The sequence below is a fragment of the Aspergillus udagawae genome (assembly GCF_001078395.1).
Source record: "Aspergillus udagawae IFM 46973 DNA, scaffold_2, whole genome shotgun sequence".
Lineage (NCBI taxonomy): Eukaryota > Fungi > Ascomycota > Eurotiomycetes > Eurotiales > Aspergillaceae > Aspergillus > Aspergillus udagawae.
In genome coordinates this window covers 3,940,724-3,958,176 of record NW_025091265.1, presented here as the reverse complement: position 1 = coordinate 3,958,176, position 17,453 = coordinate 3,940,724, and the positions used below count along the sequence as shown (strand labels likewise).

Below are 17,453 nucleotides of genomic sequence, written 5' to 3'. Positions count from 1 at the left end.
TTAATAGTCATCATGTTGAATGAACTAGGAGGCCTAATAAGGAGGACGTCCAATTCCTCCAGTCGCACTCCTTCTGCCAGCGTGCGTGCTCCTGGCCCTTCGGCCAGGGGCATTGGTACCGCCGTGCCGCAGCTCGGCATCCATCGGCGACAGAAATCCGTTAATGAGGTTCTCCACGTCACGGCGCAAGGCAGCATCGGGAGGACCTCCGTTAGGCACGTAGGAAGCTTTCTCAGAATTAGCTGCGGCCGCAAGACCAGTACTGGAACGGCTCTTGTGTCTGCTCAGCGTTCTCTCGTTATTCGCAGAGAATGCCCCTTGGTTCCCGTTGGTGAACACCTGATGGGGCCCGGGAGCGGTCGAGGGTCGCTCGCCATTCGCCAATGAACGCTGAGAGTCGTTTGGAAACCCTCCGGGGAGACTTATAGATGGCGGGATCGGCGGCACCGGAGGGATGCCATCAGACCGCAAGTTGTACGACAATGAAGACAGCCGAGCCTGGCCGCCGTTCACAGCAATAGAAGAGGCTTTGGGAGTTTCCATGCCGTCTCCGTTGGCGGACAATCGACCATCCCGAATGGACTGTGGTCTGATTGAGTTGCCATCCGCATCATATTCAGACAACGAAAAGCCACTGACCATGCTTTCACTACTCGAGGAGACAATACTGCCATTTGAAGCATCCAGCCGCCCGCGGAATGGGCTCAACCGGCGAGCATTACCCTCCACATTCACAGAAAGAACCCGTCTCAGTTCGTTGACGCGCACTGGTGACTCTCTGCCCGAGCCGTTAACAGGCGTACCCTGCGAGTCAGGTATGCTCGTGCGTCGGAGATGTTGCAGACCTGCTGCAGCACCGAAGGCGCTCTGATGCACCGAGGTAGCAATGGAATGAGAGCTATTACCGGCGCCATTCAGGGTGGCATAGTTACGCAACCCTAGTGTACCATGTCTTGATCCGTTGATAGACATGGCCTCTGCTTTCTCCTTCTCAGCGGCCGCTAGACAAGCCTCTCTGGACCATGGTGAAAGCATTTGCTCTTTGATAGATGAAGGCAAATTGCACTTGAAAGAATTAGCTGTCGCGGCTCCATGTCCCAGGACGGGAAGAGCATAGTTGTGTCCGGGCGATGCCGGAGGGCTTTGAGCAGGTGAGGCCATGGAGGAGTTATACACCTCCTCAATTCTATTGACAAGTTCCTCAATACCGGCCTTGAAAGGGATAAGCTGGCCTTGGGCCATGGCATCGCCGTTGCTTGGAGACTTCTCACTCGATTCGATGATATCGTGGATACGAATGGCAGGCATACGCACCCTGTCGAGCCAAAGGCCATTTTTCTTCCGCCTGTCAATCTCTATTCTAATTTCGCTGCCAACTCTGTAGCTTTCCAACTCAAATTTTTCGCACATGGCCCACAGATATCCATAAACCAAGCTTCCGACGTTGACCTTGGCAGTTGGAGAACGCAATGACTGCACCGATTCTAGATCCTCTTGAAGCTTTAGGACCATGGGCAGGCCAAATCTGACGGCATTGACCCCGAGTCGTTCCACAAGGCTTGTGAGCAGGAGATGAAGTAAAAGAATCTCGGATTCGTCTGTAGGGCAGTCGAGCGCAATATCGTATATGGTCAAGTGGAACAGTCGGAGAAAGTTCAGCTGAGCCGCTATGATGACTTTCTCCCTCTGACTCACGTTAAAGGGTCGCTTGTCAGCCTTCTCAGTGACTTCCGTCATTTCACGTCTTGGGAGAGTGCTTGTTCCCTTCACTGGCCCGGATCTAGCCCTGATATCATCCTGAGTCGTTTCCAACGTCAACCATGTGAGGAAGGCATCGATATACGCGTGGCGAATATCCCTGTCCGGTTCAAGCAAAAGCCACTGTGTTCCTTCCCAGGCGTGTATGCCCACAGGGTTCCTAGTCTCCACTCCAGCGGCAGTGAGTCTATTCGAATTGGCTACTGAGAGAATATCCTTGATTGCCTTAAGCGCTGTCACTTTTGCAATAGGTAGCGAGAAGGCCGCGGCATTCACCTCACTAGGGAACCCAGCTGAATTAGTACTACCCTCCGTATTGTCTGGCTGATTCGGAAAGGCCGCGGCAGGGGAGAGTTTATTGTCGATGGACGGCTTCAGGCGAGTCAGGATCGTCCTGACCATATCGACAACCTGATCACCGTAGTAAATATGTGTCGTGAGATCTCCGATGGTCCTCTGAAGTAGCGCAAGCGCCTCCAATTTCTCAGCGGACAGGACCGCGTTGTGATCGTTCAACTTCTCGTCCAGTCCTTCTTCCGCAGACTTCGCGCTGGCTGGGTGCGATAACAGGGTCGACATGGATTGCATCAGACCCAACAGAATGTCAATAACACTAAGACCGATCATGTTTACAGGGGATTTGAGCAACCAGTCGATCAAGTATATCAGGACGTACGAGCGTTGCAGGGTTGCTTCTGTGGGCTGGACATCAAGCAACATCTCCATTGCCGAAACCAAGATGATGAAACGGACTTGAACGGGACACCACTTGGCGACGAGTTCCACTAAAGACGTAGCCCAGCCGCCCATCGAATCCATATGCATAGGTTTATTGCCATCTTCGGATAATGGTCCGTTGCTCAGGATGAATTGCAGCACCACTTTTGTAGTAAGGCGGATCTGACCACGGCTACTTCCGGTCACGACTATACGTTCCAAGCAACGGAGAGCAAGCAAACGCATGTCCATTTCCGCCTGCCTGTCAACGTCGGCCGCCGACTGTGACGCCAATGCAGGATCGCCAACCACTGCGTCAACTGTCTCCACGGTTGCAGTACTAACCCTCCGTCGTCGACCAAGCGCCGGCTCGTTCTTCTCCGGCTCGTGCAGCCGGAGCTCGAGGGACACCAGCAGGCTCTCGTCACCATTGTAAAGACATTCCAGAATGACCGGGAGAAGGATCCTCAGTGATTCTCCGCCATCCGCTGCGAGACCTGCTTCGGAACTAACCACGCCTTTGATCGCTCGCAATCCCGCAGTCCTCCAACGTGTTACCATCGGACCACTCGGTGCGGCCTTCAATTGAGAAACGGACTTGGTCTGGTCTGCGAAATCTGCATATGTCCGCACGATTTCCCGGTACTGACTGGCGAACCCCTGTTCAGCAGATAGCGCGGCCATATCCTGATGCTGACAGAACGTCTCGAACGTTGATATCGACTCTTCAACCATGGAAAGATCTCCAGAGCGTAGGACGGTTTCGAGGACGGTCATCACAGATCGGGCATAAATAGGAAGATCGCGGGGGACTTTCTCGATGAGCGCCGTGAGGATTTGGAGCGTTACCTGTACATTCCTATGTAGAATACCAAAATCAGTCCGGGGAAATTGCGACCGCGATGGTTAACTACTGCCAGCAGGCTCGCTTTAGACTCACCCTAACTTGTTCCGCCAGACATCCCGAGCTGCCCTTTTCTCCAGAAAGGCGCCGACCTTGGTCAGTTTGCTCCGGCGCGTGCTCACATAGTATAGTAGATAAGAGAGTTCACTAGAATTTGGTTTCACATCCTGGACTCCTTTCTGATATTGTGGGTAGCATTTGAGGACCAAAACCTGGTGTTTAGGCCGACATGATTGGCGCACGCTCTCCATTGAAAGAGATGGCCGCAAAATTGAATTATGAGGTACTTGTATCGCAATACGAGGGACTTGTTGACCGGCTGTCAACAACGCCGTACGCGATCTGAAGGAGCGAAAACAGTGGCCACTACCTAGAGATGGAAGTTCCAAGTAGAGCTGGATAAGTAATGTGCTGTCTTTTATGTCATGGATATGCAAATCGGCCGATCAGGGATGGACGAGGTCACTGCACTGCTCTCCGCACAAGCTTACAGAAACCAGTGGGAAGATTGGCAGAAGGGCCGGAGCAGAGAGAAAGGAGATTTGGTCGGTACAAACACCAAACGCGGGGTTAATCCATCGGAGTGTGCATTCAGAAATTTTGCTTGTGCCTAGGAGCCCGTCTGCACAAGAGATGATGAGAGGAGTGTGAGATCCGAGTGTTGGAGAATGACGCAGGAGGAATGAGATTGGACTTGTGTGATTTTCCAGGCTACTTTTGAGAGGTACAGTAGCGTTGGGTCGCGCACGGAGTTAAGGCTGGGGAAAACTGGCAATCTACCCCGTTGGCCGCGCCAGCCTCTCGCAGTGCGGAATCAAGATCAATCGAGGTGAGGTAAGGGATCATAAAATTAATTGAATGTACTGGGATGAGAATAGCATTACATCCTTGTTGATAATACCTTTTGACATTTAATGGCATGCTTTCACCAGGACTGAGCTGATCAGACAGGAGAACTACGTAACTATCGCTGACTGGCTGGTTTGGAAAAGAATGAAGACACTGCAATTCTGGAAACAACGTAAAATCCAAAGATTCAACTGTAGCCTGTTCTTTCTCAACTACATATCTACCTTTCAAGGAGTAAAAGTGTTCTTTGAGTGGTGTCGCAATCTGTACCTGAACCAATGTGCTTGGTCTAGATATATGGAACGGGGATGGAGATCAACAATTGAGCCTAGTCCCGCAACAGCCCCCACATTTGGACCAAGATGAAAGGGGATAGCATTGCGATCCATTTGACAAGCAACATCCTCGGAAAGATGAAGCTTTTGGAGCTTTCTCGCCCCAATCTTCCTTGTAATCAGTATGAAGGACAATTGGGCGAATGCCTCGGTCACACATGATCGTCCGTGATTAAGAACATACATCATCTGCATGTTGCATGAATCTCACCATCATACTGCCGTTGTGGTCCCGATAGTGGAAGGCGAGCTCCGTACCCCACTGTAGATCTTGTGTCTACAATAAAATAGCAAGTTGTGCCCTGGCTTTACTCCATGGGAACACGACAAATAGCGCTGAGCATGCCGCGACACTGCCGTGAGGGCTGTTGGACGGAAGAATCATTTATCGATTGACGCCAGCCCATCATGTCTTTGAAGCGGTATTCTCCTTGTCTTGCTGTGTCCCTTGGTCTCCTTCGTTATGCCCCGTGTCTCCCGCCTCTATGTTCTGTCGACCTTGCCCATCCTCAAGACCGGTCCCCGCTAAAGCTTCGATGACTTGAGGGCGAATGATGTCGCGACGGAAGGCCTCTTCTTGTAGAAGTCGTAATGCTCGTAAAGTCGCGCCAGGATGCGTCAGAAATTGTGCGTATTCGGGTGTTTTCCAGTAAGAGTAGAGGTAGGCAAGGTACGCCGCGAAGGCCTCCGCTTCGGGGTCTGAGGCCTCGGTGCCGGTCTTACCGTCGTCGCCGGATTTGGAGATTCCCAGGAGGTTCGGATAAGTTACTGCCAGGTGGGAAAGATAGTAGGGGTTTGCGAGTGAAGACACGAACTCCAGTTCAAGGGTAAAGCGAGGATTTGTAAGGGAGGGTGTCGGACGTTGCTGGGGTTGAACCGGAGGCTGCTGGTCCATCGTCAGGGAGGAATTGGATCACTGCTGTAAAAACAAAGGTCGGTTGAATCTAAATGGTTCAAGGAGATTCTAAGTAGAAAGCGAGAAGGTCGGGTAGACTCTTGTCCTGAATCTGGAGCATGAGGAAGAGAAGGTGCAAGAGAACTGTTTCAAAAGTTGCCAAGATCTCAGAGAACTGATGATGCGCGCCTCGCCAAAAAGGGGAAAGATACAGTGGCCCACACAAGCTTGATATCAACACTGCTTTGTTCCACTCACTTCCAAACCACAACAGAAACGTACTATGGCAGAAAAAGATTTGAATAATCAACTCTAGAGGCGCCAACTCCAACATACTTATGCACGAGTTATACCTTTGTGATCTTAGCGTGGTCAAGGGAGGAGGCGAGACACCAACAAGCTCAAAAGCCATTACTCTGTGTGCCTGCTGAACATTAATACCCCCAAAGCAATTTACGGGTTACTGTGTTTTCTTTTACAGTCAAGGTCAAAAGAGATAATTTTCCTCTCGATACAATCTATGACTAGCTCATTCTCTCTCCTCTTCATCCGAAGGCCAGATTCAGAGGCTCACAGGCGCAAAATGCGACCGCAAATCATCACATACAATTTGGTTGGAGCTTACACAATAAAGGGATAGCCTTTGTTCCAGATCGTCGTTCATGATCCCCTTGGATCTAAGCTCGCATGCGTCGGGAATATCTCGAACTATATTAAGTACCCGGAGCCATGAGAGAGTTGGGCCTGCACAACACCTCTGATTTGACCTTGAGACCAAAAAACTCCTCGTGAGAATACTGCTCGCTGAAAGATTGCCATTTTGCAGGCTGGAGAGCTTCACATATGTCCATGTCAGATTCCCTGTCAAAGCTGAGATTGAGGGCGAATGGCAGCTTTCGTTGGCAGAAACAAATACGGAGCTTCTATTACTGATGGATTGTCTTTCTGCGTAACTTGCAGTGGAAGCTATTAGTGTGGCCGAATAGGACAGAAGAGCAGGAAACCAGCACAGCATACCGATTAATCCTGGACCTTGAGAACCCATTTTATTCTGTCTGGACCAGCTGAAGGGCCACCAGAAAGGGCGACATCAGTTGCTAGTCACCAACAGTCTTTGAGACCTATCTCAATGGAACAGCTCGCCCTCTTGACGTCAAGTAGTGAGCAAACTATCCTCGGCGTTGTTACAAGACCCTATTGCCTTGTCGCCCGGTTATCGGCGTTCCAGCTTTTCGATTCTGGACTCAACCGAGCCAGATCTAGCTAGAACTTGGTCTTGGATACGAGCAAAGTCGCATATCGACGATACCATGCGTATAGTTTCCCAGCTTGTAATTAAACCACTCATCGATCTCACCATTGTTGCTCTTGGGTCCCTCCACGTGCTCTTGGCATCTCAGCCATCGCCAAGACGCTTTCTCCGCCGGACTGGCTTGGCAACTGGGATTACAGCTTGTGGCCCTGCTACCCAAGCTTCTCAGAGAGCATCTTGCCTGTGCACGTGTGGGGGAAGCTCGTTTCGCATTTGTCGTTGATGGACAATGTCGGTATTGCAAGGAACGCCTCGTTAGCTGCTAAGAAAGTCGGGGCTTGGCTCAATCCTTGGATCTTTTTAATCCCCTGTCTGAAATGGTGCCACCAACAGCGCTCGTGCACGATCTTTGACAACCGAGAGACCCGTACCAGTTCCTGTCGATGGGAAATGCAGTGCGTTTCTCATGTATCATGGAAGGGATGCTCCTTGGCAGCCCTGACTAAGGTTGTATTATAACTTATAAAGGGAGCGATATCCTCGACGGTTGAATCTGTTCTCTCAAAAAGGTTCAATCCTTACTCTTTTGCGACTTTGTCAAAATGAGGTTCCTTTGGGTATCCGGGGTGTCACTTCTTGCCTCGTGCGCCCATGCTCAGACATTTCAACGCTTGGGTGGTTGTCCTACTCTGGGCTGTGTCTTCCCTCCGGATCAGTATGTTTTGACTAAGCATATCGCTTGCCATTGTCTATAAGTGGTGCGGGAATCTAGAGCTGATCACCTGTATTCTCTGTAGGGCGGATTTCCTTCCAGGCCAATATTTCGATATTCGACTGGAGGTTCATTCTCCCGTCAACGGCTCTGAGGCTCGCGCGGGTGTACCCGACCCCGACTTCAAGTTCACTATCGCCAAGAAGGGTAAAAAGCCAGTCCCTGTAACAAAGTACTTTGACATCAAAGAGCCCGAGCTCGAAAGGTGGAACTTCACATGGTATGAAGGTATGGTCGTCACTAGCTGTTGACATAATAGCGCACCTGCTGACTATAGCTAGACCTGTTTGCTCAAGACGCGAACGCGCCTTCGCTTGTGAATGTGACCTCCAAGGCCTACAGAAGAGTTGCACTCTATGAGCCTGGAGAGTACGAGGCCACGTTGACCTACTACGGAAACCAGACAACCACAGCCAACTGGCTTGTCCGGGACCTTTCCAAGAAGCGGCGGGCCAAGAACGTCATCCTTTTCGTTGGCGATGGGATGACCACCAACATGATCACTGCTGCTCGTCTCATCGCTCATCGCAGTATTAACGGCAAGTACATGACCAAGATGCAGATGGATAAATTCCCAGTTCTGGGCCACCAGATGACACACTCGATGGATTCGTTCATCACCGATTCCGCCAACTCTGCGACTGCTCTGTACACTGGGCACAAAACTACTGTCAATGCTCTGAATGTTTACGTCGACTCCTCTAAGGACCCCTTTGATGACCCGAAGTTTGAGAACATTGCTGAGATTTTCCGTCGTCGGTACCCGAGCGGTGGTATCGGAATTGTCTCGACTGCCTTCCTGGCTGACGCGACTCCGGCCGCCCTAGCTGCTCACACCCGTAATCGGGGCGAATATGAGCACGTCATTGACGCTTACTATGAGGGTCTGACCAAGTACGAGTGGACTAACTTGGAGGGTCCTGATGTCATCTTCGGCGCCGGTGCAGAGAACTTTTTGAAGAGCAAGGACGCTTCGCGGGACTACTACAGCCTGTTCGCGCAGAAGGGCTACAGTATCAGCTGGAACAATACCGCCCTCCATGCCGCTCCTAATGACACCAAGGCTCTGGGTGTGTTCCAGATCTCCAACCTGGCCACCTGGCTTGACCGCAACGTCTACCAATCCAATCTCCAGAACAAGACCAACTACCCGGACGGCTCTGGTCGCGATGCCGAGGATCTGCCTGGTCTGAAGGACATGACCCTCAAGGCAATTGACGTGCTGAATGCCCGCCACAGGAAGGACGGCTGGTTCCTCATGTCCGAGGCGGCCAGCATCGACAAGCAGATGCACACTCTGGACTATGATCGGTCTCTGGGTGAGCTCCTGGAGCTGGATGATACCGTTCGCGCGACCATTGAGAAGCTCAAGGCTCTGGGTCAGTTGGACGACACCCTGATCATCGTGACTGCTGATCACGGACACGGATTCGACGTTACTGGCTCCGTTGACACCCAGTATCTCAACGCCCAGAACGAGGACCGTAAGAAGCGTCGGGCCATTGGAGTCTACGAGCAATCTGGTCTGTCCCAGTACACCGTCGCCGGAGCCAACACCCTGCGGTATTCGGAGGGCGTTCACTTCCCCGCTCGCTGGGATCCCAGATACACTCTGCACTCGGGAACGGTAGCCTTCCCCGATCGCCGGGAGAACTACCAGGTCCACAAGGCCGGCCCTCGCACCCCTGCCACCGGCTCCAAGACCAACTACTACGCCAACTACAAGGATGCCGTGACCGGGTTCCTGATCAACGGCACACTGCCAGTGGACGCCAGCCAGGGCGTGCACTCGCTGACGGATGTGCCTGTGTTCGCGCAGGGTCCATGCCAGGAACTGTTTGGCGGAGTGTACAATTCTATTGATATCTTTTTCAATATGGCCGAGTGCCTTGGACTGGCGCAGACCAAGCAACCCAAGGGGAAATAAATGCCCAGGTTGAGCTTAAACGACTCTGACTTACTTCCTTATCTTTTAAGGAGAGATTCGGCTTCTTCAGATGTATTTATTTTGGCGTATTTTGACTTGACCTAGAGCTCTGACACTCTTCGTCGGGTGTAAACTGCTATCTCACATTCAGACGGAAAGGGGAAAAAAAAAAATGATGTAACAATGAATACTAAACCCTGATATTTGACAAGTTCCTCTTGAGTATTCCTAATTTCTAATTTCAGGATGGTTTTCCCCGGAGAGCCGTCCCTGACGTATGAGCAGCACGATAGGAATGGATCCTTGCATCAGCGCAGGGTCGAAAATCGGGACCGTTACTACGTAATTCCCAAACATTCCATGTCAGTACCTTAGAGTAAACTATCTACCCCTCGGTACAGATGGTAGGAAGTTTTATCGCTATCAACTCAGCTCCGATGACGGAGTACAGTGACATCTGGTACAGAGGAGGATAAGGGTCACACCCCTGGATTGGTTGTCCACATGCCTTGGTATTGAGCGCGTGGCATTCCTGGCGGAAGGCTACCGGCGATGGAGTTGCTGGTATGTAGCTCACGCCAACTTTTCTTTTCTGTCCCTGTCAATTTTACAGGTTTATGTTGACCGAAAGATTTTGAAGATGTCATGGAACGATAGTTACGACCTCTTGGTGCTTGACTTCTGCAGTGTGGTCAACTAAGTGACTAGTGAGGGGACTAATACTCTGGGGTACGGCAGAGTGGAGTCAAGTCAGGAGGAGTACGTACTTAGGAGTAGCTAAGTTGACATTGGCATGAGGGCATGGTTGGATAAGGGAGTAGAAACTCAGGAGATATTCATTGATGAATCTGATACTGGATTATTATTTACTACAGGGGTTCGATAACTGGATATAACTTAGAGTGTGCTCTAGCTATCTAATACTGATCATAATATGAATCAAGTCCTGCCCTCGATCCGCGGTTAATCTGTGTTGTCCCTGGTCTCCAAGTAGAATCTCCCAGTCCCTTTTTGTCATATGGCTTCTTATTCAAATATTAACTATTGCGTTGATGCATCTGACAGACTATGTTCTGACTCTTGCTTCTTGACTTTTATTCAAGAGGTCATTCAATTCTCCTCTTTGTACTGATTATCATTATTACCATATCATTCATCTAGTCCACTGGTCCGCACAGGTCTCACCCGCCCACTTTCCCGTCCTTTTCCTTCCCCCCTTAACTAACGACGATCAATGAGCCCGTCGTCTTCTCTACTTTTGCGCCCCCCATAATCAGTTGATAAGCAATAATTATTGTCAAGTGATATTCGCCCTTTCTCCTTTTGTGTCTTAGTCACACACTTTTTCCCCCGTTCCTCCAGCCAGTCGGTTACCTTAGAAGCTGTTGATAATTTTAAACCGCAGACCAGGGGGGCATATTCCCTTAGTCAACCGCCTTCACCTTCTCTTTCTTCTACTTCCTCCTTTTCTTCCCCAGTCCAAACACTTCTTTCTCTTGCTCTTGCTAAATTCTCCGAACCTGCTCTTTCTACCGGAGAGTTCAGAAAAAAAGCAAAGGATCTTCTACCGGCCTACGTACACAGCGCAGACTAACAACGTCTTTCTCCCGTCTCCATTCATCTACCAACGCCCCTCTTTCCGTCCCTCCCAATCAAACTACGCATCGACCTATTCCTCCATCAAGTTCAACCCCCTGACCGTCCTCTGGCGGATACCAACATCGTTGTTTCAGCAAACCCTGGGCGCTGGGACACCCCAGTCTTTACGCGCGCTCTCAGTCTTTTGATCGGCCTTAATCTTGTCCCTAAATATCTGTTTTATGAGCACAGTCTTGAGCTCCCCAATCATCTCGTTCATCTCTATCTTTCCTCGACCTTGATTGCGTGTGCTGCAAAGATGAACGCCCATCAGCATCCTCCAACCCTGTCATATCCTTACCCACCTGGCGTTTCGCTGGGTCCAGCAGGTGCGTCGGCCTTTACTTTCTTGATTGTCGCAAAATCCTGATCCTTTTCGTCGTCGGTGATCCTTTGCGTTTCTCTGGTGTTTCATATCTGGCGGGGCCTGTTGATGGCTCCAGAGCTCTGTCCTTTCATTATTCTCTATATCTAGACGTTGCATTGCCTGCCTCTCCTTTTGTGTCTATAGTCCTCGCAACGAACTGTGTTACTGACGGTAATCTTTGTGAACTAGACGGTCAGATTTCACCTCGCCTGGCTGTCAACCTAGCTTCCAATAACCCTTTCAGAAACCGCGCCTTGTCTCCTGCCGGTTCTGCTACATCTGGATCCCGACCGCCGCGACCAACCTCTACGAACCCTTTCCTCGACGATACCGATAGTCTCTCTTCTCCTCGATCGGCCCCGGTGGGAACTCTGTTCTCACCTGTGGAACAGCAGGACATGACCTCCAACACACGGGAGCTCTTCGTACGTTTGTGCTATTCCCTTGGTGGTTTCTCTGGATCCTGTCTAACGATTCGTGCTCCTGGACCTGCAGGAAAACCTCAGTCTCAACTCTCAGCCCCAGAGCAACGGTCACCGACCAGCCCCACCCCCTCCTGACAGCGGCTTCTCAGCACCATCGTCAAACTCACGTACACCTGGCCCGCCGAGGGAGCGCTCAGACCGTGGAACGAAGGATCCTTTCGATATATTCGCCGATCCACCCAATTTGACAAAAACGACGAGTCGCTCGGGCCAGAGGCGAGATAGGGAACGTGAACGACGGCCCCGGCGCAACTCAGAGTCCTCGATCATGGACCGACCGAAGCCTATGGATTCTGATGAAGAGAAGCGTCGACGAGAAAGACGGCGACGTGAGCGGGAAGCTCGTCATCGCGATGGAAAACCTCGGTCTAAGAGGACCAACTACCAGCTGGATATTATCGATAAACTGGACGTGACCAGTATTTACGGCACCGGGAGTAAGCTATGCCCACTGATCTCAATTCAAATTCTAAAGGAGTGAGAACGGGATACTAATACGTCTACTACTAGTGTTCCATCACGATGGACCTTTCGATGCCTGCAATCCTCACCGCAACCGCAAAGGATCGCGCACTGCGCCCATGCAGGCCTTCCCCAAAGACTCTCCCAACATGGCGCTGGGAGGTTCCGGGCCCGTCAACAAGAATATTAACCTTGACCAATTTCATGGTACGATGGAGGAAGGGTTCAATGATTACGGCTCGACTGGTGCTGCAAGGAACGGGGAGACCGTCAGCTTCGACCCGAAATCACGCATTGAACCCATCCACGGAGCAGAAAGTATGGGCCTTGGTACAAGCACTTTCCTTGAGGGAGCGCCAGCAAGTCGTGCTGCGATGCAGCGTCGCGCGAGCGAGAATGAGAACCAGTTATCCCAGAATGGTGGCCTTCAGCGAAAGAAGAGTCTTGCTCAAAGATTACGAGGCATCAACAAGCCGCAAGGTGGACGGATGGTGTCCCCCGAAGCCTCCTATAACCCTCCACTCAGCTCCAGCCACTCTGGGTCGCTTCGTGCGAACGAGAAGAACCCATTCTTCCAAGATTATGATGACGCTTGGGAGAAGAAGGGCGCTCGGATCAACACCGCCGAGGAATCGCGCTCAGGCATTGAAGGTGGCCGTGCACGGTCTTCCAGCAGCCCCAAACAGAGCAGCAACCTGGAACGAAAATTCACCAATGAACGCTCGAATACCGGGGTTGAAGATGGAAAGAGCGGCGGCGGCGGCGGCGGCGGCTTCATCAACAGAATGAAGAGTTTGCGGAAGCCCCGGCCCGAGCGGCGGGTCAGCAATGACTGAATCGTCTGACCTCGAACCGGCTCCTCGAAAAATTTGCCTTGATCTGCTTTTGCTCCGGGGGCTGTGTCGATCCGACGAATCCGATCGGGAAGCAACGGATTGAAGGACACTTGGACGCATACGTGCCGGACTCGCCGGGATGTCCTCCATACGGATACTATTTATAGTATGCGAGTATCATAAGCTCTTACTTGCCGTGATGCCGATGATATTCGGACATGTTTGTACCGCATTGTAGCGGCGACGCCGCTTGGCATGTTGACATGCCATGGAATTTATACCTCTGAACATTATGCTGAGGCTTTCTACCACCAATATGGGGATACGACCTGTACAAGCTTGTGAACAGTGAGCTGGTCATTCTGCTCAGTAGAAGCCTGCGTGGGGTGCAAAAGGAGTGGCGTTTGTTGGGATTGGATTGGGGACCGGATATGCGATGCTGCATTGCCCTCTCACCTTTCTGTTTCACACACTAGCTTCTTCATGAGTATCACTCTATCACGAGGGTCATGTCATTTCACTAGAATCAATCATACATCATACAGCGTGCACTGATAGGTACTTTGTGTCTGTATTGAAGTTACTACTTTGTTCTGCAAGATCAACATAGTAAAGGCGTTTTACTCGTTATCACCCAGACTTAGATAGACCCCTGAAATAACCTAGATAGAGGCAAAAACTTATTTCTATATCAGATTTTGATACCAAGTATTGGAAATATACACAGAACAAAACGCCCACACCGAAACCATTCCTTAAACCAACCCAATCCTGTTGAAAATAAAGCCCATGCGTATCCAGCTTCAGACCGACAAATAGAGCACGTGACTTGCCGAAGAAGCATGAGCGAAGCGAAGCGAGCATTATGCAATGTGGTGATCGTGACGGAGAATGAAAATAAATGAAATCGAAGTGAGGGAAGAGACATGATCATCATGAATGTGAGCATAAGCACGAGCACGATTAGCTATCCCTATGCCCACGCCTATGTCTACGCCCTTGTGGCTTGACTCGCGCGGAGAGCGTAGGGGTTTGGAGCGGGGATACCGGCTCGCCGCTTGGACTGGGGTTTGGGTCTGGAGAGTGTGTATCTATTTTGTCCGGGTTAGATCATTGCTTTTTGATGAAGAAAGGGGAAGAGCCGCGAGGAAAAGCACTTACTTGGCGAATGCCCTGGAGAGGGCCTTCTTGCAGCTGATCTTCTGGCTGCCGATGAAAGACTCGACCGTTACGGCGATGGCGCGGTCGATGTCCTGGGCGGAGCAGTACTCGGACAGGCGCATCTTGCAGAAGGCTTCGGCGATACGCATGATAGCTTCCAGGTGACGGACCTGGTCGTGGTTAGCACGATGGGCGGAAAGAAGACATGTTAAAAACAACTTACAGTGATGGGGTAGGCACCAGTGGCCAGAGACTCGCGTCTCATGTCGGCGAAGAGCCGCGCGACCTTGTCCTGATCGATCTGGTAGAGCTTTGGGTGGCATCTCTCGCGCGCGTACAGGATGTACTTCCGCAGGAGCTCCTGGGGAATTTCGCCGTCCTTCTCTTCTTCTGCCTTGCGTTGGGCTGCCTCACGCTTGGCAATCTCTTCGGGAGTGGGTGGCAGGCGGTTGCCGTGCTTATCGAGGCGATAGCCTTCCTCATCGATTCGGTTGCCCTCCGAATCGATCAAGTTGCCATCCTGGTCCCTGAGAGGCCGGGTGGGGTTGGCTCGGTGGTGAGACTCGACGACGAAATTGGCCAGACGCTCGTCTTCATTTGGGTCGACCATGTCCCGCACGACGCAGAGAATATCGAAACGCGAAAGAATGGGCTCTGTGAGCTCGACGTTCTGGGAGAACGGAATTGTGCTGTTGTAGCGTCCACCGACAGGGTTGGCGGCTGCCACCACAGCGCAGCGGGCTTGCAAAGTGGTAACGATACCAGCCTTGGAGATAGAAATTGTCTGCTGTTCCATGGCTTCGTGGATCGAAGTCCGGTCCTGATCGTTCATCTTATCGAACTCATCGATCAGACATGTGCCCCGATCCGCAAGCACCAGAGCTCCTCCTTCCAGGGTCCATTCACTGGTCAAAGGATCGCGACGCACGCTGGCTGTAAGACCGACAGCACTGGCACCTTGACCGGTTGCAAAGACCGCTCGGTGGGCAGTCTTTTCAACGTACTTCAGCACCTGCGATTTAGCTGTACCGGGGTCACCAAGAAGGAGCACGTTGATGTCTCCACGGATGGCCATCTTGCCTTGGGCCTCCTTGCTCACGCCACCGAAAAGTGAGAGGGCAACAGCGGTCTTCACGTCCTGATGCCCGTAAATGCTAGGCGCGATAGATCGCACGATCTTATCAACAATATCGGGGTCCCTGGACAAGGCACGGATCTCGCGCTCATCTTCTTCGGTTAAGTGGAAACCAGCCAGCTGGTCGTGCGACTTCACAATATGGTTCGCCTCGATAATCGTGGCAAAGACAGGGAAGCCGTTCTTGTTGTTAAGCTGAGCGTCATAGCTGTTCCGGTAGATACCAGTCACCTCGATCTCGTCACCTGGTTTGGCAGAATCGATGAGATCTGCAAGTAAGACGACTTCACGCTGACGCGGCAGTCGTCCAGCGGGCACAGAGCCTGGGGACTCTTGCAAAGTGAGCTTTTGGTAGTTCCGGTACACAGTCTTTTCGGAGTTGATGGTAAATGGCCCCTTCGACTGGCAGTTTTGACAGTAAGAGATCTTGACCTCCGCGCTCGCCTCCTGCTGGAAAGGTCCCAATGTGATATTACACTTCTGGCAAATGAACATGACATATTTCAATTGCGGGAAGACGCCGGTCCGGCGGGTGACAACGCCACTGACACGGACAAGGCAGTTCAGATGCTGCTGGCGCAACTGCCGTAAGGTGTAGACGATCGGAAGATCTGAGATTCGGACGTGGATCTCCTTGTGGATATCTTGATATTGAGGGTAGTGGAAGAGTGTGACATCAAGGGCAACTTGGTCAAAGACCTTGAGGACCTCAGTTGGTTCATTCGCAAGAAAGTAAGAAAGAGCGGCCTTTGTGGAACTCAAGTGAACATAGGAGACCTCAAGTGATGCAGAGTTCACCTCACCAAGAGTTTTGATCTTGTGTCCGTAGACTGACTGACCAGCTTGATCGGTGAACTCTGTGAGGAAAGCCTTGAATTCTCGATAGATAGAGCGTAGAACTTGTGGCTGTAGCACCCAATCAGTGATGTTGGCCGCCTTTACATCAGCTAACTCCTCCAGGGAAAGCTCTTCCATGGCGTCGTCGCCCATTTCGATGTCCTCACGGTCCTCATCGTAGTGGTGTCTTCGCCGCCGAGGCTGGCGAGTGAGGTCCATATCACCTTCGTCATCATCTTGCAAGAAAGCCGCGGGCATGCGGCGGCGACGGTCGAGCTCGCGATCTCTTCGGTTCAGACGAGCTTCCAGCTGCCGACGAGTTGCAATGTCAAGTTCTTCATGGTCTCCATCATCGTCAATGTATTCGCCTTGATAACGGTCGTTTTCAGCGTCTCGGTAATCTCTTTCGAAGTTGTCCCCGAACAGGTCGATTCCATCTTCATCCTCAGCCATCTCATCAATATCGTCAATGTCCCCCAGTAGCTCTGCTTCTTCGTCTCTTTCGTTGTCATCGTCATCAAAGGGGAGCATAGGGGGAGAGGAGGGAGGAGCTAGGAAAAATCAGCCATCTACAAATTCACTTCCGATTTTCAATGTGATGAAAACTTACGACTTGAGGGAGGAGCAACGGATGACACTTCGTCATCAGGCTCTCTGGATCTTTTACGTCGGTTCAATCTTCCCAAGCCGCGATTGGCAGCAGATGTGCTGGGTCGAAGTGGTGAACTGCATCATGGAAACCATTAGACCTCTGAGAGAAAAGCAAAAGCCGAGTGCTCTTCAGCCAACTAGGCTAATGAGCAGGTCAAAGTACATACCTCATTTTGTGTAATATTCAGCCTGACGCTCAAATATGAATGAAACAGACTAAATGGCTATGTCCACAGAAGTTGCTGGGATGACAGACACTTCCTTACAGTGGTGGGAGAGGAGCAAAGGGAGAAAGAATTCTTGGTGGTGTCGGTGCTGGTGCGCGGTAAACGACGCGTCAAGGCGCGACTCCCACGCGTCAGATTCAATTAAGTCCTACTTAGGTAATTCCCTTGCCTCATCCGGACGTCGCCGCTTTTAAGGGCCAGTTGTAAGCCGAATGGTGATACTGACTGCACTTCGTACCGCCAGT

General features: G+C 51.4%; 5 protein-coding genes across 5 annotated transcripts; 2 read left to right on the top strand and 3 right to left on the bottom strand.

Moving 5' to 3' along the window:
* Window positions 1–33: 33 nt before the first annotated feature.
* On the bottom strand, window positions 34–3,630 carry Aud_003690 (uncharacterized protein; the record flags this gene model as incomplete). Its single annotated transcript, XM_043288637.1, has 2 exons — window positions 34–3,334; window positions 3,416–3,630. 2 exons carry the CDS (start codon window positions 3,628–3,630, stop codon window positions 34–36), a joined length of 3,516 nt encoding a protein of 1,171 aa, XP_043144572.1.
* Window positions 3,631–4,969: 1,339 nt separating this feature from the next.
* On the bottom strand, window positions 4,970–5,458 carry Aud_003689 (mediator of RNA polymerase II transcription subunit 31; the record flags this gene model as incomplete). Its single annotated transcript, XM_043288636.1, has 1 exon — window positions 4,970–5,458. One exon carries the CDS (start codon window positions 5,456–5,458, stop codon window positions 4,970–4,972), a length of 489 nt encoding a protein of 162 aa, XP_043144571.1.
* A 1,854-nt stretch (window positions 5,459–7,312) lies between these two features.
* On the top strand, window positions 7,313–9,409 carry Aud_003688 (alkaline phosphatase; the record flags this gene model as incomplete). The annotated part of the gene is made up of 3 exons (XM_043288635.1): window positions 7,313–7,425; window positions 7,508–7,710; window positions 7,764–9,409. The coding sequence occupies 3 exons, from the start codon at window positions 7,313–7,315 to the stop codon at window positions 9,407–9,409; spliced, it is 1,962 nt and encodes a 653-aa protein (XP_043144570.1).
* A 1,897-nt stretch (window positions 9,410–11,306) lies between these two features.
* Aud_003687 (Pal1 family protein) lies at window positions 11,307–13,197 on the top strand (the record flags this gene model as incomplete). The annotated part of the gene is made up of 4 exons (XM_043288634.1): window positions 11,307–11,376; window positions 11,604–11,839; window positions 11,910–12,336; window positions 12,410–13,197. 4 exons carry the CDS (start codon window positions 11,307–11,309, stop codon window positions 13,195–13,197), a joined length of 1,521 nt encoding a protein of 506 aa, XP_043144569.1.
* Window positions 13,198–14,188: 991 nt separating this feature from the next.
* Aud_003686 (MCM DNA helicase complex subunit MCM2) lies at window positions 14,189–17,153 on the bottom strand (the record flags this gene model as incomplete). Its single annotated transcript, XM_043288633.1, has 5 exons — window positions 14,189–14,273; window positions 14,359–14,528; window positions 14,582–16,881; window positions 16,941–17,056; window positions 17,149–17,153. 5 exons carry the CDS (start codon window positions 17,151–17,153, stop codon window positions 14,189–14,191), a joined length of 2,676 nt encoding a protein of 891 aa, XP_043144568.1.
* Window positions 17,154–17,453: the final 300 nt, after the last annotated feature.